Genomic DNA, 24,010 nt, shown 5'->3' with positions numbered 1-24,010 from the left:
AGGATTACTGGCAGTCAATCTTATAGTAGTTTCAGTCAATTATGGGTAAAATACTTATTGGGCAAGAGGTAGGCACTTCAAGAACATAATAGCCACTCCCCCACGTATCCCAGGTAATTTTTTTACAACAGTCAAGATGTCAAAAAACAAACTTGAATACCTAGAATAATGGAACCAAACCTCTATTATGTCAGTAAACCAAATAACCTCAAAAGTAAATGGATATAGCAACATGACAAAAGCCAAATCAATCGTTTTGAAGTGCATTCATTTCCTAAGCTTGATGTTGGTACATGAGGTCTGATTCCAGATCAGTGAGTTCGTTTTGACCTTTTTTGATTAAAAAAAATGCAAGTACCCAGCAGAAATTTTAAAAAAAAGAAAGCTTTCACTTGGCCAGAAAACAAACCAAATACATCAGTCTCAAAGACAGAATGCCAGTGTGCTTTGAGAGGCTCTTGTCTAGTTGATATTACAGAAGCAAATCTGTGTGTACTTTCCTTTTCAAACACAGGGTTCTACATAGGAACACTTCGATATGGATTACATTTTATTTCCCAAAGCAAGTATTTAGTTACTTTGTGCATATTCTACTCATAAAATTGCCACAACTGATTGTATGGAATTTGTGTGTGTACTCGTTTTCCCATAAACTAATTCTTTTCTCTAGTTCTCACATTTTCAGTCATTTTTGCTGATCTATAATTCACAGCCCTCAAACTTCTGAACCCGCTGAAAATGATGAATAGGCTAGTAAATTAATAAATTCCTGGCTATCTGCAAACTGTAGTAGACATTATAGTTAGAGGTCCAATAAGTGGGACAGGACAATATACTATTGTCTAATCTCAATAGCAGACTGTATTTTGGGCTATTCATTTATTGCTAATTCAATAGGCTAAAGTGCAATTCAACTTCTCAGAGAACATTGTAATAGTATTCTTCACTTGTAGATCATATGAAATTGGAAAGTGTTGATGTAAGGATTGATGATTTTAAAATTATAAATAGTTTAGGATTATTTATGTTTTCATATGTTTTAATGCTAAGATTTCCTAGATTTTTTTTTGCATTATGTGATGCAAAGTGCTTAATAATTTAGCTGTTGGACGAGTGAAGCATTCACAGTAGATCACTTTATAACAGCAACCCTTTAACATAATTCAGCATAAATCAACATTAAAGTAACATTTTCTGTTTCTAGATGTCAGCAAAGTAACATGAAGAAGAAAGCCGATTTGATCTCATTCTCCCAGAATATTAACCTAACTGTCAGTTGTTGATCATGCCCTTGGTGTCTCCAATTATGTCAAAATATTAGCAACTTTTTCTACTTGTTGGTGTAAAATTTTACTGAATTGTTGCTTTTCAAACATACACTGTGAATAGTTCAGATGAAGAAACATTAGTACCTAGCAGGTCCACAGAACTAGAACTGTAGTCAAACCTATTTATGTCAAGAAGAGACATGCACATTTCTCTTATCCAGTAAGCAAATAAACACAAATCAATTTCTATTAGGATTAACATGAACAGAGACAAATATTAGTTATGTATTCCAACAAATTCAGCTTGTGCCCAAAGCAGACAGAGTCAACACAGCTAAAAGCAAAAAAACTGCGGATGCTGGAAATCCAAAACAAAAACAAAAATACCTGGAAAAACTCAGCAGATCTGACAGCACCTTCAGAGGGGAATACAGTTAACGTTTCGAGTCTGTATGACTCTTCACAAAAACATTCTGTTCTGGTGAAAAGTCATATGGACTTGAAACATTAACTGTATTCCTCTCTGCAGATGCTGTCAGACCTACTGAGTTTTTCCAGGTATTTTTGTTTTTGTTAGAGTCAACACAGCAATGGCTTTGTGCATTGGTCTGCATCAGCTTGAGTCAAATTTGGCTTTGGGATGCAACCAACATGCATTCAGAGAGGACAGAAGATGAGTTGGCTCTTATACTAATCCAGTTTAAAGTTCATGTCCTGGGAATGCCATGAAAATGTCAGCAGTGCCCTAGAGTATTTTGGAGGGGCCAGGATGATCCTCTTACTTTTTCTAAAACCACAAAAATAAAACGGAAGATTTCCTGAATTTTTCTCAAGTGGCCCCCTTTTAAGTTTAGGCCACTCAACACCTGGTATAACTAGTTGGATCAAGCATGGAGTAAGCAGTATTCATTTCTTTATGAGTTTTGTAGTTGTGGGTTCTAGATCTGGCATAGCATGCTGATTTGCATATTTAAATGCTTACCTTATTTTCAGGCATATTTAAAAGTTGCCCAAGCCATATGGCGCACTTCTGGCACAGTTCAAGCATGGCAGTTTGCAATCATAAATTTGGAAATCTTACTTTATGTATGAATTTATCCCCTGTAAAGTCCTGTTATTAATAATTTCAGTTTTCTCTGCCCAGTCTTATTTAAAAGAAACCTGAGACTTTAGCTTTGAGACCCATTCAGAGCCTAGTGTAAAACTAGCTTGGTGTTAAAGTGTTGCACTGCCACTGAAACCTCATCAGTACTGAGTAAGGTTTCTAAAAATGTGTTGTGAATCCACTTGTTCACAGGAAGAATTAAAAATAATGATTATAAGAAAAGAAGGTTCCTTTTTAATATTTTTCTGAGGTATATATCTGATCACTAATATCAATAGACATAAGGCATAGATTGTGTTCATTGGGTTCTGAGGCTGAACTTAGACTGTGGGGGGTACAGTAGGTCGAGGAGGCACGGTAGGTCGAGGAGGCACGGTTGGTCGAGGAGGTGGAACAGGAATTTGATGTTTAGGTGCATAGGCTGTAAGAGGTACTGGATTTTCTTTTGAAGCATATTGCCTAAAAACAAAGAAGATTTTTAGCCTCTGATAATATAAACTTAAAGATGCTCTGTACAATTTCCATTGCTCATTATACAAATAAGCTGGGAGTATAGTAATTATATACTTGCATGGTCCATGTTTAAGACCAAGCTGAATGGTGTGATACAATAGTGAAGCCAACTCTTTTGTACACCAGTAAGAAATACAAGCAACCTCATGGAACTTGACAAGTTCCATGAGTTATTTATTATTGATAATGTGTATCAAATGACAAAATCACCAGCAAGCTTTGTTAAGCGGACTCGGCAATGAAGTATCCTTTAACAAAGCACAGCTTCATTGGATTGGCCACATCATTCATACATTGAACACTAGGCTCCAAAGCAAATGGTAACAACCAGCAGTATTCCTGAGAAAGATACATGTGCTGTAAAGACATCTTTAAAACCAGGGGATCTGCTTTGATGACTGAGAAGCTATAGCAATAGATAGATTATGATGACAAAAGTTTTAAACGCTGCAACTAGTTTATTCCTCAATCTTTATAGAAGGGAAAACAAGTCAAGTTTATGTAACTGACCTCATAATTTAACCTTATAATCCCTGATATCATTCTGACAAATCTCTGCTGCACCCCATCCAAGGCCAATATATCCTTCCTGAGGTGCAGTGCTCAGAACTGAACGCAGTACTCTGGATGAGGTCTGACAGACTCTATAATACTGAAGCATAACTTCTGCCCATTTCTATTTCAACTGTCTTGAGTTGAAGAAGACATTATATTAGCTGTTTTGGTTTTCATTAGTTTTGTGATCTGTGTACATAGACACCAAACATCTCTGAACTTTCATGGTTTCTAGTTTCTCATCATTTAGAAAATAATCCAAGTTGTTTCTCTAGGATCCAAAGTGGATGAACTATGCCCAAATTGAGCTCCATTTACCAGCTGTTTACGATCCTTTGTAACTTCCTTCTCCATTCTGCGATACTTACTATGTCTCCTAATTGCGGTGGTGAGGTAGATTGGACAATATGGGGGTCATGGGGAGGGGATCGCCAGTGAGGGGGAGGATGGTAGTTGGATTTAAGATCGGGTGGCTGTCAGAGGTGCCCATCTTTACGATGCCAGGTCCCTCGATCAAGCATCAAGTGCCTGTGAACAAGGGACTCCCCTGGTAAGCCACTAGTGAACCTGATAGGGTTTGCTGGGTTCTCTAGAGACCAAATCCCTGAGCCACTATTAAATCCTGGTGGGTTCACAGATAATTGGTTTTAAGCAGCTCATTAATGAGCCTAATTGTATTCCCCGCACCAGCAGATTAGCTTCCTAGGTCAGACCCTCCTGCTAGTCTTAGCTGAACCATTATTTATTCATCTGGACTACTCTGAAGGTTCAGCCCAGATTATGTTCTCAAGTGCTGAGGTTAGACTTGAACCCATGACCTTTTGATTCATAGCTGAGATAACAACCAGCAAGCCAAGATAATTCTACTCTTGCTCACTTTGAGATTGAACAATTGAAAGAGCATAATTCTTGGCAATTGTACACAATTATTCATTCTATCATGGAGACTACATGACAATGATTATTTTTGATATTTCCATTTGGAAATTTGATTTATTATCTCCATTTGGTGAAATAAAGCTAAGCACAAAGTGCAAAAGTTGACAGCATTAGCAGCACTTAAATTAAACATACATACCTTTGTGGAGTAACATTTGCATAGGCATTTGTATGCACAGTAGAAGTAACCTACAAGTACAGAAAAAGCAACCAGTATGTTGTTATTTCACTCTTTACCTTTGTAATACTAAAATATACAAAGCCATGAGGTTTATGATGAATGTAATAAAACACATTTAGGGTGAAATTGTCCTATGCGATATGAGAAATGAACATATTAATGCATTTGTGTGAAATTTGTTTGTGTGCTGTTTTAACAGATATATTAACCCATTTCCTTGGTTGAAGAAGACTGAGCAGTGGAGAAGACTGAGACAACAGATAGTTCCATCTGAACTAGTAATCCAGAGGTTCCGGTTAATTCTCTGGGTACATGGGTTCGAATCCCACCATTGCAGCTGGTGGAATTTGAGCTCAATTAATAAAGTCTAGATTTGAAAGTGAATCTCAGTGATAGTGGCCATGAAACTATCATCAGTTGTCATCAAAACCCACCTGGTTCATTCATACCTTTTAGAGAGGGAAATCTGCCATCCTTACCTGGTCTGGCCTACATGTGACTCCAGATTCACAGTAATGTGATTGACTCTTACCTACCCTCTGAAATGGCCCAGTAAGCCACTCAGTCCAAGGGCAATTATGGATGGGTAACAAATGCTGGCCTTGCCAGTGACACCCATATCCCATGAAAGAGTAAATTAAAAAAGAATGTTAGGGCACATTCTATCCAAAAAATATGCTTCTTGTGAGACATTAGTTTTGTCTGTGGTGAAACATATTTCCCAAAGCCCTTTGTCTTGCCGGGTGAAGGAAGATATTGAATGGGGCGTAGAGGAGGCACAAACTAGATATATAATAAAAGTTTATAAAGTGTGCTTTGGCAAGATATAGTTCTGGACAAATTGGAATAAACATCAATAGTATCCTAGTTGTGCAATGGCTTTAGAAAATATAAAACTATGATAACTTCGCAAAATATCTACATAAATGTTGGCCCCATTATCATGGTTGATCTGACTGACAGGATTTTAGTACTAGCAATAGCTGTATGAAAGCACTCTTACATGTATGATAATGTGATTACAAAATACTGTAATCCTGGAATATTTATGGCTTTCACCCAATGGTACAGAGGGGTTACTGAAATCAATGATTCTTACTGGATTATTTCTCTGAACGCCTAGGTTTGAGGAAGTGTTCTGTGGTTGTCTTCTACTCTGTGTTCTGTGAAACAAAACAGTCATATCCATAAGAAACCCCATGGCTAGAAATGATCAGCTGCAGATTTTGCAATATCACAAAGGTTATACAGTTTTCTAATTTCAGATTTTAATCATGAGGGAATAATACATTTTCGAAGTGTTTTAACTTGTAAACACCTCCCCAGCCCATGTTATGATCAGTGCATTCTTTATTCTGTAAATAGTTACAGTAAACCTCATTCACCCAATCCTGCCACATTCATAGTCTCCATGCTCAGAGTAGCTAATACTCATTGTACCATTAGGGTGAGGAAACTTCACCCGGGTTCCAATTCTTGATAGCTATCCAGTGACTCCTGATAGCAAGTGCAGAATTGGCCATCTAATGAGGACAGAATCAGGCTCAGCTTTGATGCCTCAAAGATAAATGGCTTGTCAATGTTTGCTGTCTGAATTCACCCATGAAGACAGGGTACTTAAGGGCAGTCAGTGCCCACGGAACTATAATGCATCAGGAGCCACCACCTTCAGGAGAATGGGAGAAACTATAGAATGAAATCAAAGTAAAATATCAGTGGATAAAAAATAAAGTGAACTAAACAAGAAGCAAAGTCATTAAGGGAATAACTCTCTTTCTAATAAAAACTCTATGAAAAGTTGGAGGTGAACTCAAATCTTACGTACGTCGTAGGTGGAGATTTCCTCCTTCTCCAGAGTCGCTTTATTGCATTACGTTTGAAAAAAATGGCTAAACCAATCAAAGTAAGCACAGGGACCACCAAAAGGAAGAATATCAGCAAGCCATCTTGAAGTGAAGTATCTAAAGGAAAAGAAAAGACTTCTTAACTGGTTTCCCTACAATAAATTACTTTGCATGTTATTAATGATAAATTCCATGCTCGCAAAAAGGTGATTAAGATTCAATGATTTATGTTGTTGGCAATATTGAAAAATCCAAAGAAGTTATTTCAAAGCTTTCCATAATAGGTTGACAAGGCAACATTTTTAATCAAGTAAGAGAATAGCTTGAGTTACCGTATTTGTGATGAGAAGAACTGCCAGATGATTGCTTCATAATATCTGCAATGGAAATTTACTTACGGCCTCTCCCATTTCTCCAACCTGACTTCAGCAGAAACCCTGTTTCAATGGATGCAGCAAACCTCTGTCAGAGTTACTGTTTGGTAATGGGAGACATTTCAAGGAAATTCCTGGTCATACCCTTTAGCTTATTCTACAAAGTCTTTTAATTCTTATCACTGAAAATGTATTAATTAGATTGGATAAGTAAATGCCTCTTTAGAAAGTTTTGGGTAGTTAGTTGGCTGGCTTGCTGCCCTTCTCTTCAGGAATTTTGATTCAAGTACAACCTAAATTGTTGGCAATTCTTTAGAAATCAGCGTGCTATATTACATGGTTTTGAGCATGATACACTAATTTGTAGTGGAAATTAAACTGTCAAATGTCACAAGAATGAGTGGGGGAGGTAATGGAGGATTCACATTGGCCATGAATTAATAAATTGCTTTGAAAATCATGACTAAACAGACCCAACTTCCAATCTATTTTATAGTTCTTGGGCCAAAAAAATCAGTTCACACTGATCTGTTTAGTACTAAGGAGCTGATATGCTCTTTACAAAAATCCTTGCAAAATCAATTGGCGTATATTACTAGCTTTCAGAATAGGTGCACTTTAAATGCAGTTAACGTATAAATATATGAGAAATAAACCTGGTTTGCAACAATGCATCTTTATTTTTTAAATACCTTTGCGAGTGCGCCCACTATCTATGCTTCCTCCGAAACCATGGGTGTCACAATTAGGTGGTGCCCATCCATCATCACAGTGGCAGTTCTTGTTACTGTTGCAAATCTAATAAGATATATAGAACCTTTTGATAAATGACTACAGCAACCGAAAGGAAATTTACTTGTCACCCTATTACCATCATTCTAATATTTTGGTCACCGCAGCCTGTAGTTGTACAGCTACTAATTACAGTTATACATATGCTTGTGCTGAATCGACTTTAACAATTCATCATTCGTTCTAAGATTTTGTTACCATTCAGGACAGTATCACCTACTAAGCATTGTTCAGGACCACAGGCTTTATTTGTGAATAAACTCCATCAATTCTCTTTCAAACAGTGATACTATCACTGGTACTATCACAATAAATCTTAGTTTATTTGGCCTGTGCAATATTGGTAGCTGATATGTCACTAGGTTAACAAATATAGTTAATCACCCCATCATAGCCAAGGAAAATAACTTGGATTCTAATGTAGTCTCGATAAAATACAAATAAATAAAATAATTTGGCTTATTTGAGAAAATAAATCAATTCCAACTTCTGTTTAGTATTAATTTTTAAAACAGAACTCACTACAACTTCATAACAAAGATAAATCAATGGGGAAACAATAAGGTTCACACCGTGAATAGGAAGAGAATAATGCTTACACCATGGTTATTGCATTTCTCTTTGATATCACAATCAAATCCCAGGTTGCTAGCATTCACACATGCAAAACCAATGCAGGCCTGAAAAAATACAGGAAATAAATTAGAGCAATTAAAATATAACAAATTAACATACACTTAATTTTTCACTTCACTACCTATACCACAATTAAGAATATCTTGTTCCATTTGGGTAGGAATTGATCACTTAATACTGTACATCAGTGGGGTGGTTGGGCGGGGATGTGCAGTTTTGGGGATTGTGCATATTCAGTGGATATTATGGGTGCTCCCAACAGCATTTTTGTTGAGGGAGCCACGTCAAAACTAAAATATAGTTAAAAGTCTTTGGGGGTTTGGTCACGATCTGGAGCATTAGCTGGTCCTCATGTGTGCCATTGGTTTGGTCATTATTCTTGCCTTAACTATATGCTAGGTTCCACAGAGACAGGGTAAAGTAATTTTCAGTTTGGAGTTCCCACACCTTTAAAAATTAATGGCTATGTTTTGGATTTGTGCAAATCTTTATGCCATGGTGTATCCAGGTCCTGGCCTAGTTCCTAGGCATTAGATTCTTATTCCCACTAACCTTATGGTAGAAATACCAGAACAGCTGTAGATTTTCAAGGCTCCTGTCTCTAATGCGTGCTGCTCTGCATTTTTGGAATACATCATTCCATGTGAGCGGAATTTTAACATTCAAAAATCATCCACTTGCACAGAATTAAAATCCCACGTATTTAGAAAAACCCAATAACAGTAATTCAAATGCACAAAAAACTTCATGGGCTAATGGCAGGCACATTTTATCAGTGGCAATATAGTTCTGTATGTAGGTGGTAAAATACAAATAATGAGAATTCAAAACTACAGCTTCAAGAGAAATAAAAGGCTGAAGAATTGAAAGTGGGAAGCTTGAGTTTTAAAGCCATTTTTTAATGGCAACAGAAATTTAAAATATTTAAATGCTGAATACTAGTAGCAATGAGAACAGTTTGGTTACAGTTGGGTAGTGAGGGTCACTGTTCAATATCTACCCAAAATGGGTGCCAAATCAGTGGTGTGTCCATGACACCCATCCAACGTTATTGTTGAGAGGCCTATTTTGGATCCAAGCCTCAATTATATGTTGCTGGTGAAGTTCAGGTCCCAAGTGGTTGTGAGAGAGCAGAATATTGGCTGGTTGCCAGCAGATTGGATCTGTGTAGTGGGGTGGGGGGTGGGAGGGGGGAGGGTATTGAGGGAGGATGTAATCCTGCAGTGGGTGGGTGGGCCTCACATGAGATGGCACTGGGTTGAATTTTCTTTGTGGGCCATTTTTATGTGGCCTCTAGTAGTTTCTTTAAGAACTGATGGTTAGGCCTCACCAGGTACAAAGGGATGGAACATGCATGTTCTATTCTTTTGTACCTGAAAGTTGCAGTCAGAGCCCTACAACCCACCTAGGACTCCAATTTGCATATATTAAGCAGAATCATGCTGGAAACAGATGAATGGGTTACATAAAAACATAAGAACTAGGAGCAGGACTAGGCAATTCAGCCCCTCAAGCCTGCCCTGCCATTCAATACGATCATGGCTGATCTCATTTCGGCCTCAACTCCAATTTCCCGCACTCTCCCCATAACCTTTCAACCCATTGCTAATTAAAAATCTGTCTATCTCCTCCTTAAATTTATTCAGCGTCCTGGCATCCACTGCACTCTGCGGTAGTGAATTCCACAGATTCAAGGCTCTTTGAGAAAAGTAATTCCTCCTCATCTCTGATTTAAATCTAACACCCCGTAGCCTAAAACTATGGCCTCTCATTCTCGAATGTCCCACAAGAAGAAACATCCGCTCCACATCTACTTTGTCTATCCCATTTAGCACCTTATATACCTCAATTAGATCTCCTCTCACCTTTCTAAACTCTAGTAAGTATAGGCCTAAACTGCTCAATCTCTCCTCATAAGACATAGGCCACCATTATAGGCCACCTGTTAATTGCAGCAGACAAGCCTTGGGCAGTGTAACTTGGCTGAAGTGCCCTCGATCTTCAACAACAGACTGTCCATTGTTGAAGTGAGAAATGATAGGCTAGCAGTTGAAAAATCGGCCAGTATGTTTCAGCAAGCAAGTGTAGCGAGTGGCTTTCAGAGTTGATATGATGATGGGATTAGAAAGTTAGATTCAAGAAGGTGATGGAGGGCTAGCCAGCTACAAACTCAGTGGACAGTGCAATTGCAGGAGGAAAAGGGGCAAAGAGGTAGCATGAGATCAAGGATAGATCAAGGGAGAGCGCTAGAAAAACCATACATGAATGCAGGGAAAATGGGAATAGAGGGCCATGGACCTCATTGTCAATACTAATGTTCAAAGCATATGCATACAAATAAATGCTCAACATTTTCCTGGGCCAGAAATTTCCTCCCATAGGGTGGGGGGAGGGGGGGTGGTTGTGTGGGGGCGGGTGCGAATCCGATTAGCGCCACCAATCGGGTCCGTGCCACCATTTTACGTGGACGGGCCAATTAAGGCTTGCCCATGGAGGTGCCTCAGGGAGATTTGTTTCAGTGTTAAACTTTTAAATAAAGGATTTTTAAACTTTTAAAACATGTCCCCTCATGTGACACTATCACATGAGCTGGGACAAGTCAAAGAATAAATGTATAAATTTTTATTAGAATTTAAAACAGTTCGTGCAACCTCATCCCGCCCATGGATGAGGTTTCATGAAAATTGTGAAGGCTGCCTGGGATCTTCGCCTGCCCGCCAACCTTAAGGTTAGACGGGAAGCTTATTAAATTGAATTAATTAGGCTTTAAATAGCCTTAATAGGCCCTTGACAGTTCAGCGGGCACACAGCCTACTCGGCTGTATGCCCGCCAAACTGAAAATCTAAGTGACGTGCAGTGACGTCAGGATGCCCCCCACCCCGCTCATCGACGGGAAAATGCTGCCCCTAGTCTTGGAGATAAATGGCTGGAAATGACTGAGTCTGGGCCTGACCTCAAAACACATCAAAACCTCTGGGTGCCAGGCAACTTCCATGGAAGTGAGAAACAATAGGAAAATGTAGTAGTCAAAAGTTTTGTAATTCATGATATAGACAGCAGTTCCATCAGTAGCTTACTGACCATAAAAACATGCAGCTCATAACCTGAGCCTTCAAATCTTACAAGATATCTGGTCATTACCTCTTTATTTTATTGCTGTATATTGGCTCATTATTACCTTGCCATCGTCACAGCCAGTGCCTGTGTTCACATAAGAAGGATCGGTGACATCTGTACCCACATGAAAGTCAGCGTTCACACATTCAATGCCATCAATATTCGAAGTGCTTGTGTCAACGCCGAAAGGTTTCTCTGTCACTTTTATACATTGAATTTTACCACATTCAGCATCACTGAAAAGGAGAAGATTACAAGGCAACTTCTCAGGTTTAAAAAAAATGTCAGAGTGATTTTTTTTTGCATTTAATTATTTTATAGACAATAACATACCTTAGGCTGCATCTCTTGAATACGCCATTTTGGAATCCACAGTTCCCGAACCTATCCCCTTGTCGGTTTGCATGTCTAAAGCATGCAGTTGGTGCACGCTGTGAAGCTGTTAATATATCACAGGGACAATGTTATTTGTCTTTGGAATAATGCTTTCTACAATCTAATAAATGGGTACAAAACTCAGTATTTAATATTTTGTTATCATCAAAATGATTCAGACATTGACAATGTCATATAATAATTAGATGTTTCACATTAACAGTGGTGGGGAAAGCAGCAGATGGAAATCCAACTCTGTTGCACATCTGTTTCCTCTAAAGGTCCATAAGATTTTCTTCGTTTGTCCTTGGAATTTGAGTAATGCTGGCAAGGTCATATTGTTAGGAAACAGAGACAGTTTATGTAAGTTATATTTGCATTTGTGGGTACTAGAAATGAGTTTTAGTTTTAAAGTTTAAATTTGATTTGTATTTCTGTGTTAAGAAAGGTCAAATTGAGTTTTAGTTTCACTTTAAAAAGTGTCTGCATTTCTAATGAGAGTTTTACGACTGTTGCAGCTAAGTTAAACAAACAAGAATAGAGCAACTTGGCTGTTGCCTAGCAACAGGGGCCCAGGGAGGCAGGTCCCTCCTACAGACCCACATAATAAAACTAAAGAAACAAGTTTTGAGTTCACTTTGAAGCCAGGACTCCAGAGAGACTGGACACTGGGAAAGAGAACTATGGAGTGAGAGTGGATTTCTCAAAAAAACCAAAAGGTCCCAAGGCCAAAGGAGTGAGACAGAGACAGGGGAAAGACCTTCTAGTCAAAGGAAGAAAAGGAACCTTGAAAAGGTCCTGTTACTGAAGTGAGGAGTGAGGGGCAGAGGGAAAGGTTCCAAGTGTCAGATTTAAAGAGACAAAAACTGCAGGGAGGTATTTAAAGTGAGAACAGCTTGCAAGAGGCCAGAAGGTCCAAAGAAAGTCTGTAACTCTTTGCTATGGGTACATGAAGCAGTGGTGTACTGTTGACAGCTGAGTTGGTAAGAGTGTGTGGAATTCAGCTTGAATGCATGTGGTGAACCAGTGGAGAGGAACATCAGAAGGAGAGTTCAAAACCCTGAAGGTGAACCCTTGGCAGAAGGCATCTGAGAGAAAGCGTTTGGGAGAAGGTTCCAGAGCGGGTTCTTGGAAAGTGGAGATTGGAACCCTCATGTGAAAGGTGGAGTGCAGTGAGACCGGTTGGTTCATGGCATGAAAAGTGTCTGGGGAAAGTTGAGGAGAGACCCATAGCATCTGTTCGAGGTGGCATCTGTCACTTGGTTTCAGAGTGTGGTGTGTCTGATCATAGGGTGCCTATTGGTTTATATGGACTGTGTACTTACTGTGAACATTAGAGTATGAGATAGCTTTGTAACTTGTGTTACCCTTACAAACCTGTATATACTTGTAAAAGGTATAGTTGTGGGTGAAGGAGTATTGTAATATAGTTCATCTTTTCTTGTTTAATAAATGTTTTATTCTTTTGCTAAAAGTTCATTAGCTGACTCTAGTGACTCTATTCAATAGCACCTCTCCACATACCTGAACAAACAAATAAAAGCTAGGATCTATCAAGCTGGGTTCCACCCTGGAATCAGGCTTGTCCAGTATTAACCTCAGCTGGGGATTGTAACAATATTTTTGGCCTGTGAAGGTTAGTATTGGGCCTTTTCCATGGGGGAATTTCAGCCTCAAGCCTTTAGATTATAATTTTATTTTTATTCTGAAATAAAGTATGAATATTTTCAAATAAGAACTTTTCAAATTAGAATAAAGACTTGTATTTTCTGTGATCTTTAGGAATGTTAACAGTTATACTTACTAGAGCCAAAGAGTGCCTGACATTGTGCATCGTATGTCTGACATAAACCTTCATAGCAGTACGTTGTACCATTTGCACATGGATAACCATTTTGGATAAAGACATCAGGCTGGCATAAGCGCGAGGAGCCATTGCAGTACTCTGGGAGGTCACAGATATTCACTGTTCCTCTGCATAAAGTCCCTGCGGGGCGGAACTACATAGAACAATAAGTCTCAGAATGAGTCAATGTTTATTAATGCTGATGTTTGTTCATTATTTTACAAAATACACATTTCTGTTCCTGAGCTTTCAGAAAATTAATAGCACTGAATAACTGGAGAAATGTATTGCTGCGCATTGTCACGGGCAGGTCGGGAAAATTTGGAGAGAATTGACTTTTGGCCGCTCTCCAAATTTTCTTGTCCTGCCTGTGATGATGCCTGCCACTGGCAGGATGGGAAAATCCCACGCTATGTAGGATTTTAGAGTAACGTTAAAGCAATAAATTGCCTAAAAAAACAAGTCTTATTTACATTTGTTTCATTTTGGTATGGGAAAGAAACAGTTTACCATCTTTTCCAATGTGGTGTGAGTGAAATGTAGATTGGTGGGGTGATATGAGCAGAACACCTATTCAACCTGTAGTGCACCAACCTCATGCACATTCTAAGATTCAATGTAATTTGCATAAACTCAGGGAACTGTGGCATAGAAAATGCCTTTGATTGAGTTCTTTCCCACTGCTGGCTGGTAAATTATACGGCTACGTAATTTAAAAGCCTGCTGCAGCTTAAGGGGACAGGCACTTGCAATTTGCAAGCACATGTGCAAGCAGCTCTGCAGGTCACACAATGCCTCATTTTCCCAATGAAGATGGAATAGACCAGGTCCCACAGACAAGCTGCCCAACAAGAATGGTAGGAAATGGCAATCAGCATGAATATCAGGAACAACATACTGTGTATGATATGTTTATCAGACCTGCCAAGGTAAGCAAACCCATTCTTCTATTATTTCACTATTAATCACCAATAACATTTAAAATTACCCACCTCACATATGGTTAAATTAATTTCAATGTTTGCCTTAAATACCAATTAAGTATCTAGTAACACTTCACATCACTGGCCTTTTCCTGGAGGTGTTCCCTCACCCACACTGTAACATTCATTCAGGTTAAAGTAATCATCGCATGTAATGCAGCCAAATCAGGCACGTGCATGTTAAGACACCCATTGTGGGCTGCATTCTGACTCTTAGGTAACACTGTATATCATCATGACAATTGCAACCTCACATTTTTTCTATCCTGGTTACAGCAGGAAGAGAGAGAACATATACAGGACTCCCTAACATTTGTACACTAATATTGTATGAGGAGAAACCCTTGCAAATTCTGGGGAGAGAAGCCATAGATGGAGCTGGAGATGGGGTAGGCCTCAGAGGAAAGAGACCAGCTCAAGGTTTGTGGTTATTACTTTCTCCTGCTGTTTTTTCTTCATTTTATTATTTCATTCACTTGCTCTGTGTGTATGTGTATATGTATCTGTGAGACTAATTTAATTAGACTGAAGACAGTCAGGCTGCAAGGTTTAAACCATCAAAGAGTTAGGTATAAAGCAAGCATTTTTGAAGTGGAGATGAGTGAGCTAAGATAGGATACTGGTAAATACAACATGGATAGGAATTTGCATTAGAAGATGGGTGAGGAGTTGAATTTTTAGCTGTTGAATTTAAAGAGAAATGAAAGTAAGTTTTACAACTGGCAAATATGATAAATGAATAAAGCAAAATTATTAAGTTTATTTTTCCTGAAATAGTGGCCATAAAGACAATGTAAAAGATTTTTAGATTCTGGGAAAGGGAACTTTCAAAAGACAGTTAAGAACAATGGGTTTAGAGATGAAAGGGGGAAAATGTATGGAAGGAAAGATTGAAAGCTGTTTGAAGGGTGTGTGTCCATGTGATTTTGAAGAGTATGCTGTGCAAGCACAGTCCTGAGAAGGAAGCAGCTTCTAGCCACTCCAGGGAAGTGTTTGGTTGTTCCAGAAAGCAAGGTTTTGTTACAAGCCTTGGATTTCCATTGTCAGGTGAGACAGAGAGAGAAGCTTGTGAAATACCTCCCTTATATCAACAGTGAGTGCCTTGCTGGATGTTTTATAGATTAAAAATCTTTAGGGACTTTTGCCTGGAAGAGGGTGTTTGTTGTGAGTCTAGCTAAGTAAAAATCTTTTGGGGAATGTTGTAAGACCAAATGTAACTGTAACTATAATCTTGTGTGTTTAAGTTTTCTTTTGTTAATAAATGTTTTAATTTAATATTTAAAATCTCTAAAAGCAGTAGCAGAATTTATACTTCTGACTCCAGTACACAAAACCTTCTTAAAATAAATACAAATTGTAAATCATTGGTGATAGCTTGACCAAGTTTCCCTTTGGAATTTTGTCAGCCCAGCAATTACCACCTGCCATATCATAACAAAACTTGAAGGCTTCTTATAAGGAGACCTTGGTCATTTCTCTTCCCCTTCTCATTAGCTAGGTGTGCCAGAGGAAGCTGAATCACTCTATCTCTCACAAACACCAGATTTATCCAACCTGGAAACTGAGATAGTGAGGTATAGCGTAGAGTAGTGGTCAGGGGACAGAACACAAATAAACAGAAGCAACTTGTGCTGTCCAAGGGGAGCAACCCAAGTCTCTCTGGGCTAAGGAGATTGGGAATTTGGACCTCACAGGACTGCGTTTGAAAAACGAATGCTTTCTGAGCCTTGCGCTGGGGACTAAGCCAAGCAGTGTGATGGATGTGGTAACCTAGATGGAGGCCTCCACCAGCCTTCTCTGCGAGGCCTTATCAGGGGATTTGCTCCCACTATGAAATGAAAACCAGCAAGAGTCACCACAATCAGGTGAGAATTGGAGAAAGCTGTAAAATGAATAATAACCAGATAATATCTAATATTGGAACATAACAAACAGAGGCAGGAGTAGGCCACATGTCCCTTTGAGTTTTCTCCACCATTCAGTAAGGTCGTGGCTGACCCCCTACCTCAACACTACATTCCCACCCTAACCCTTTCAATGTATAGATCTTGATGCCTCTAAATGGACTCTGTTGGAGCCTGCCAGCATTGAAGAGCACATGAGAGGGAGAAGGAGCCAAACAAGGTCCCAACCTTTTAAAGATTTCTCATTCAACTAACCGTTAAAGTCTCTGTCATACATTCCTGATTCCAGTCTTGCTGTGTGTCAGTGATACTGAGAGGGGATAAGGGAAGACTGTGAAGTAAGGTGATGTCTGAGATTCCACCCTCTCATTATCATTTAATTATGACAGGGTGGTCAAATAGCAGGGAGTCACCATTCCTACTGCGATGAGAGATATAGGAAGCTTGATATAGAAAGAGATAGGGAAAGGCAGAAACTTGAATTGAAAGAAAAAGAGAAAGGAAGAGAAATTTTTTTAAAAACTTGAGAAAAGGATGGATTAAAAGAAATAGAAATACAAAAGTTTCAATGGGAAAGAGAGGAGCAAGAAAAGGAAAGTAAAAGATTGCAAGAAACAGAAATGTGAAAGCTTGAACTTGAACTTCAGAGAGAGAAGTTAGCAATTGGGAAAAGAGATAAGGAAAGAGATAGACAGCTTCAGAGAGAGAGAAAGAAGCCACCCAGCATGAATTGTATAAAGTGAAGCTTAGAGTAAAGGAGGAAAGGAGAGATAATAATTCAGATGGAGATTTTGATTCCTTCGAGGAATTTGATTTAACTAAGAATCTTTGGTTAGTACCTAAATTTAAGGAGGATGGAGTTGAAAGATATTTCACCTCATTTGAAAAGATAGCTATGAAATTGATTTGGCCAAGAGATGCTTGGACTATCATGTTACAGAGTATTTTGTCAGGTACAGCCATGTAGAGTATGTTAGTTTATCAGAGGAAAATCTGCAGACTATGAGGTAGTTAAAAGGGCAATACTAAATGTTTATGAGCTTGTCCCTGAAGCTCACAAGATGAAGTTTAGGACCATAAGAAATGACCTAATCAGACATTTGTAGAGTTTGCAAGAGAGTAGGAAACTCTGTGGGATCAATGGTTTAGGTCATTGAAATTAGAAAAGACTATTGAAAATTTAAGAGAAACTATGATTATGGAAGAATTTAGAAATAGTATTCCGGTAATCATCAGAACTTATTTAAATTAAATGCAAAGTAAAAGATCAGAAGCTGGTGTTTTAGCTGATACTTACAATATTTCATACAGGCAGTTGAGTATGGGAAAAGGATTATATGGGAATCGGCAAGGAAATTGTAGATTCAGAAAGCCTAATGATGGTAAAAGTTTTGGTAACAAGGAGCAAGCTGAAGGATGCCAGTCTACTAAAGATGAAAAGATAGAGGGCAAAAGTGAAGGAAAAAAGGTAGGATGTTATCATTGTAAAAAGACTGAATATGAGGTTGAATTGTTGGAAGTTAAATGGGAGACCGATTGCAGTGATAGGAACTCAGAAGAGTTCTGTAAATAAAAGTGCTGTGGGCTCTGAAATCCAAGTGAGAGGTAAACCAGTAGCATTCATGCAGGTGAGAAAAGAAGAGTTGGAATTAGCCCGAGAAGTGGGAACATGTTCACAACCTACCCAAGGAAATTCTAAAGGGCAACTTACAGAGATATTGAAAGATTTTATATGTGAGGGGAAAATATGTCCTTGTTTTTTGGGAAAAGAAGCAAAGTCTGTCAAAATTTTAAGGGATACAGGTGCCAATCAATCACAAATGATATGGGATAGTGCCATTTGTTGTCCAGAATGGTTATTGCAGGATAAAGTGTTAGTTAGTGGAATATATGGTGGATTTAGACCTATCTCACTATACAGAATAAATTTCAAAAGTGATTTGAAAACAGGACAGGTACTTATTGGACTGGCAGAGAAATTGCCCATTACAGGAGTTCAATTCATTTTAGGAAATGACATAGCTGGATCTCAAATATTGACTACTCATAAAGTATCAGAAAAACCTAGTGAAATACAGAGGTTTTACAAGAAGACCATCCTGGATTGTGTGGTGATGAGGTCACAGGCACACAATGTTAGACAGGAAGAGGAAGAATCTAAAGGGCAAGGAGAGGAATCTGTACCTCAGCTGGCTGGATTTAGTTTTGAAAAGATTGCTCACGAGGAGAAAGTCAGATAGTGGAACTTTCTGTGACCACTGGCGCGGGTGTGTTTGGTAGTGTGAGTGGACAATATGGCGAGAAGGCAAAAATTGGTTTCACGACGTTGTGAAATCGGGTTGCGATCATCCACTCAGCCTGTCAATGGTGGGCTGCGTTTCCCACCATCGGACAACGTTTAACTTCATTGTAATACATCAGTATATCACTATAAGGCTAGCCTGCCAGATTCATTCCCCCTCCCACTGGATTAGCCGCCCCAGTCACGCCGACGTGTTTCACAACAGCATATAAAAGGCGTGCACTTGGCGGGCTGCACTTTGAGGAGATCTCAGAGGGGAGTGCATAGTAATGTTGCTGAGTGTTCGCAAGGGACACCTGTTGGACTTCTAGGTTGAGGCATGTTGGGTTGGGCCAAAGTCCACCCTGTGGTTGAGGCGACTTGTGGAGGGTGGGGGGCAAAGGGTGTCCTGATGTTGAAGGTAGCACACAAGCATGTGTGGGGTGGAGGAACACCTTATATAAAGTGACCATTCCTTTGCAGCTGAAACAGTTCAAGTGCAGTCACAATGATATGATTGGGTTCGAGCCTCCAGCTTATCTGCCCACTCATCCAATGCAGAGGCATCGAAGTGCCGCCAAGTGCTCCAGAATTTTTCATCCCTCGGGCACAGACTGCAAACTAATGAGCGTTTTAGTGGACTGCAGAACAGTTGGATGACTGGGCACATTGTACAATCTCCTTGCCAAAGCTGGCCATGGAGTAGTAACTGGTGGAGGCACTCATAGCCCCTTGCAATGTCATCATCCTGGTTTGGATCAGTCTCCCCCATGGTTCAAGCTAATAGTGCAGCCTTGCAGTGTGGTTTGGAGAATGCCTGCACCTGAGCTAAGAACACAGCATGCAGTCCAATGGCCAAATTTGCCGTCAAATGGTCAGGTGGAGTGGGGCAGAGGAATGTCGGTTTCGGGCAGCCATACAGTGCACTAATCTCTGGCCATCCAAGTGGAGGCCAGCATTCTCTGGGATGTTTTAAGGGGCCTTCAGACTTAACCAAAAGAGGTTTTTAGTACACCCATGCTAATCCACATGTCACTCTTTCATCTGCAGGAGGAATACATCCGGATCATGGAGACTGGTGAACTAGCTGTATGCCTCATGGTGTACAGAGAGTGAAGACAATGGAGAAAAGAGCGACTGAGGTGCCTGCCTGTTTGCACGGAGGGAGGGGCAGCGTCCTCTGGAAGAAGGGTCGGCTGGGGCTCCTGCACACGCTGCCGAAGAGCCACAGCAAGCCATCATTGATCGCTGCTTAGCTGGACCCAGGGTCATTCCTGCGGTTGACTGAGAACCTGTATCGTTGAAGACTACACATTACTAGGGAACTGGTCGGTCATATCTGCCAGCTACTGCAGGATTTAGCATCATGCGGGCATGGAGGCCATCCATTGCCAGTGGCTGTGAAAGTAACAGTGGTGTTCAATTTCTATGCCAGTGGCTCTTTTCAGGGCTCCACAGGTGACCTCTGTGGGATATCACAAGCCTCTACTCACAAATGCATCCATGAGGTCATGAATGTAATATTCGCAAAGGCACACAACTTTCTGCATTTCGCCCAGGACCAAGAGAGCCAGGATGCAAGAGCGATTGGATTTTCCCAGATCTTGCATAGGACCCCTCCCTAAGACTAGAAGTGGGAATCAGTATTTACTGACAATCATGGCTGTGTCCTTGAGGTTTCCAGAAGTTATGCCTTTAAGTAAAATCATTGCAAAGGTGACTGCAGAAGAGTTAACCAAATTCTTTATAAGATACGGATTGCCAAAAGAAATACAGTCGGATCAAGATTTCAATTTCATGTCACAGCTGTTTAAAGGAGCAATGAACAGCCTGGGGATAAAGCAATTCAGGTTGTCAGCTTATCACCCTGAATCACAAGCTGCTTTGGAAAAGTGGCATCAAACTTTAAAGTCCATGATTAGAGCAAGACTACCTGCATGATTGAGATCAAGGAATTCCATTCTTGTTGTCTGCTATTAGGGACACCCCTAATGAGTCAGCAGGGTTTAGTCATTTTGAGTTAATTTATGGTCATGAAGTAAGGGAACCACTCAAACTGATTCAGGAGAAATTAGCGATTCAGAGTTCTGAAACTACTCTCCTAGGTTGTGTGATGAAATTCAGAGAAAGGTTAAGTGGGACATGTGAGTTAGCTAGGAAATATTTAAAAGTATCTCAGCAAGTAACGAAGGCAAATACGGATAAACGGGAAAGGCTCAAAATTTTGTGGCTGGGGAAAAAGTGCTGGTTTTGTTGCCAGTTTCAGGTGAACCTTTAAAGGCAAGGTTAGTGAACCTTATCAGATCGAAAAGAAACTGAATGAGGTAAACTGTGTAGTGAATACCCACATAGAAGAAAGAGTCATCAAGTGTGCCATGTAAACATGCTCAAATGGTACTTTGACAGGGAGGTTAAACAGAAGGAGGTACTAGTAGCTGTAGGTAAAGAGGAGGAAACAGAAATTAAAGATTCTAAAATTGATCTTCCTCTGATTAAATTGGAAAATGAGAAAGTACCTAAGAATCTAAATGCGATATTAAATTACCTTCCAGAAAACTATCGAAGTGACTTACAGAAGCTGTTGCAGTCACACAAAGCAATTTGTGGGAATAGGCCAGGAAAGACAACTTTGGCTATGCATAACATTGATGTGGGGGATTCAGTTTCAATAAGGCAACACCAGTATAGATTAAATCCAATAAAATTGGCTCAAGTGCAGAAATAAATTTAATTCATGCTTCAAAATGACATCATAGATAATTGTCACAGTAATTGGAGTTCACCCATCATAATGGTGCCAAAACCTGATGGATCGCAAAGACTGTGTGTATTGATTATCCCAAAGTACTTAAGAATCACAAAGTAAATGCAATAACAAAGGTAGATTTGTATCCTATTCCACTGTTGGAGGATTGCATTGAAAGAGTTGGACAATCAATATTTATTACAAAAATTGACTTACTTTGGGGATACTGGCAAGTACCATTATAGGAAAGGGCAAAAGAGATATCAGCTTTTATAACTCCAAATAGTCTATCAATGTGAGGTAATGTCCTTTTATGAAAAATGCACCAGCAACATTTCAGAGACTAACAAACAAAGTGATTGAGGGATTGAGCAATTGTGCAACCTATATTGATCACTTAGTGGTGTTCAGTCAGACCAGGGAAGAACATCTCCAGTATTTGAAGGAACTATTTGACTGACTACAAGAGGCCACTTTAGTTATAAACTTGGCTAAAAGTGAATTTGTGAAGACAAAAGCCACATATTTAGGCCACATTGTTGGACATGGTCAAGTAGTCCCATGGGATGCAAAATTAAAGGCTATTGTGGAGCACCCATTGCCTACAACACAATGGGAAGTTTTGTGGTTTATTGGCATGAGTAGATTTTATCGAAAATTTGTACCAAATTTCAGCAAATGTAGGTGTTCCATTAACTGGGTTGTTAAAGAAGAACAGAAAATTTGAATGGAGACATGGAGTGTAGATCACTTTATAACAGGAACCCTTTAAAATATTTCAGTATAAATCAACGTTAAAGTAACATTTGCTGTTTCTAGATTATGTCAGCAAAGTAACATGGGCCTGGATTTTTTTCCTATGGCGGGCGGACTGGGTGAATGGGAGCAGGTGGGGGTGGGCTGCGTGCTGCCATTTTACGCGGGCGGGCCAATTAACGCCTGCCCAGTGTAACGTACGGCCAGTAGTGTTCAGCACTACCTGTGCGGGCGGGCGAGGGGGAGGGACAGTTGGGGCCTGTGCTCTTCCACGCATGCGCGCAAAAGAGTGCAGCAATCTCCCTGAGGCATGGAGCTGCCTTAGGGAGATTAAGTAAACAATAAAACTTTTTCATAAATAAAGTAAAAAATTATTTAAACATTCCCCTCAGTATTGCTGACAAGCTAAATTACTTTTTAAAGGCTTTAATAGGGACCCATGCCTGACATCATTATGCATCATTTTATGCATCAGCGTTTCGGGCCCGCCCCTGCACGCTGATGGCAAAGTTCTGCCCTTAAGTTTGGTTCTGGCTTTGCAGTGTTTTGAAGTGTATGCTGAAAGAGATGGTTGTATATACTGACCACAACCCTTTGAAGTTCCTGGAGAAATTTCAGGATAAAAACACCAGGCTGTTTTTGTAGAATTTATTATTGCAACCATTCAATTTGAAAATTAGACACGTGGCTGGATGAGAGAATATAATTGCGGATACATTGTCAAAAGTTTAAATTCAAAAGGACTTGGATGTTGGAATTTGAAAATGGACTAGGACGAGCTTTATTCTTACCAAAGACTTGTGTATATTTTCATATTGCATTCATGTACATAATAGTGTAATCGTCTTTTGCATAGATAAATATAGTAAGTAATAAGAAGTGGGTTAAGAAAATGAAAGCATCTTTACAAATATGATATTTCATTTTTGCTTTGAGGGAGGTGATGAGAGTTTTATTTCTTTTATTTTTTTGGGATTATGTTGTATTTTGTGTAGCTAAAGAAAGGTGTGTGTGTGTGTGTGTGTGTGTGTGTGTGTGTGCAGAGGGGCGTGGGGCTGTGTCCGTGTCCAGGGCTAGTTAAACAGGTGTTGGTCATTAGAGACAGGTTGTTTGTCAGAGCTAAGAGATGAAAGGTTAAAGGTGTTATGTTGATCCACTGGTAGTGAGAGGTTATGGTGGACTTTAGTTACAAATAAATAGGGTGGATTTTAAATTTGCATTGTGAAATAAATGGGAAAATTCATTTTTCAGCTGTTGAATTTCAAAAGGGATTTCAGAGGTAGAAAGGTACATCTGCATCTTACAAAGGCTTCATGAGTAAACAGGGGAAGGTATATAAAATGTTATTAACCCAAAAGCAGAGACAAAATAGAAAACATAACAGATTTTTATATTTGGAGAAGTTGAGTTCAAAGAGATGTTTGAGGACAAAGGAACCTGAGATGAAAGATGAAAAATGATATTTAAGGAAGGATGTTTAACTGAGTTTGTGGTGCCTGTTGGGGAAAGCCCTGAAGACTAGCTCCTTCGTGTGAGATGCTGAGAAGCTGTGAAAGTTTTGAATTGGAGGCAATCACCCAGTGTTAAGTCAGGAAAATCTGTGTTATAGGAAACAGTTTGTTTCTGAACCTCTTTTGGAATCCCACATCAGAGTGGAAGTGTTTGAGAAGTCATGAGGTGTACCTTTATTAAGGTGACAGCAATTCCTTGACTTGGAGTAATATTACTGGATTTTTATGGTTAAAAATTATGAGGTTTGCTGCCAAGAGGATAGTTTAATTGTGTACTTTGACC

General features: G+C 39.5%; 1 protein-coding gene across 2 annotated transcripts in view; it reads right to left on the bottom strand.

The window, feature by feature from the left end:
* Positions 1-1,827: 1,827 nt before the first annotated feature.
* The window catches only part of zgc:174164 (uncharacterized protein LOC570656 homolog), a 76,542-nt gene continuing 54,359 nt past the window's right edge, over positions 1,828-24,010 (bottom strand). Inside the window, exons 14-22 of one of the 2 annotated variants that reach the window (XM_041209831.1) lie at positions 13,505-13,700; positions 11,659-11,764; positions 11,387-11,561; positions 8,171-8,251; positions 7,472-7,577; positions 6,387-6,522; positions 5,661-5,724; positions 4,520-4,569; positions 1,828-2,832 (exon numbers count right to left, since the gene is read on the bottom strand). In XM_041209831.1, the coding sequence (XP_041065765.1) occupies positions 2,694-2,832; positions 4,520-4,569; positions 5,661-5,724; positions 6,387-6,522; positions 7,472-7,577; positions 8,171-8,251; positions 11,387-11,561; positions 11,659-11,764; positions 13,505-13,700 (1,053 nt within the window). In that variant the 3' untranslated portion in view covers positions 1,828-2,693. Of the gene's footprint in view, positions 2,833-4,519; positions 4,570-5,660; positions 5,725-6,386; positions 6,523-6,803; positions 6,880-7,471; positions 7,578-8,170; positions 8,252-11,386; positions 11,562-11,658; positions 11,765-13,504; positions 13,701-24,010 lie in introns of those variants that run through there. The other variant, XM_041209832.1, reaches the window with a different exon arrangement.

Source organism: Carcharodon carcharias, chromosome 17, assembly GCF_017639515.1.
Source record: "Carcharodon carcharias isolate sCarCar2 chromosome 17, sCarCar2.pri, whole genome shotgun sequence".
Classification (NCBI taxonomy): Eukaryota; Metazoa; Chordata; class Chondrichthyes; order Lamniformes; family Lamnidae; genus Carcharodon; species Carcharodon carcharias.
The sequence above is the reverse complement of the archived record's forward strand: the minus strand, read 5'-3'. Positions and strand labels throughout refer to the sequence as shown.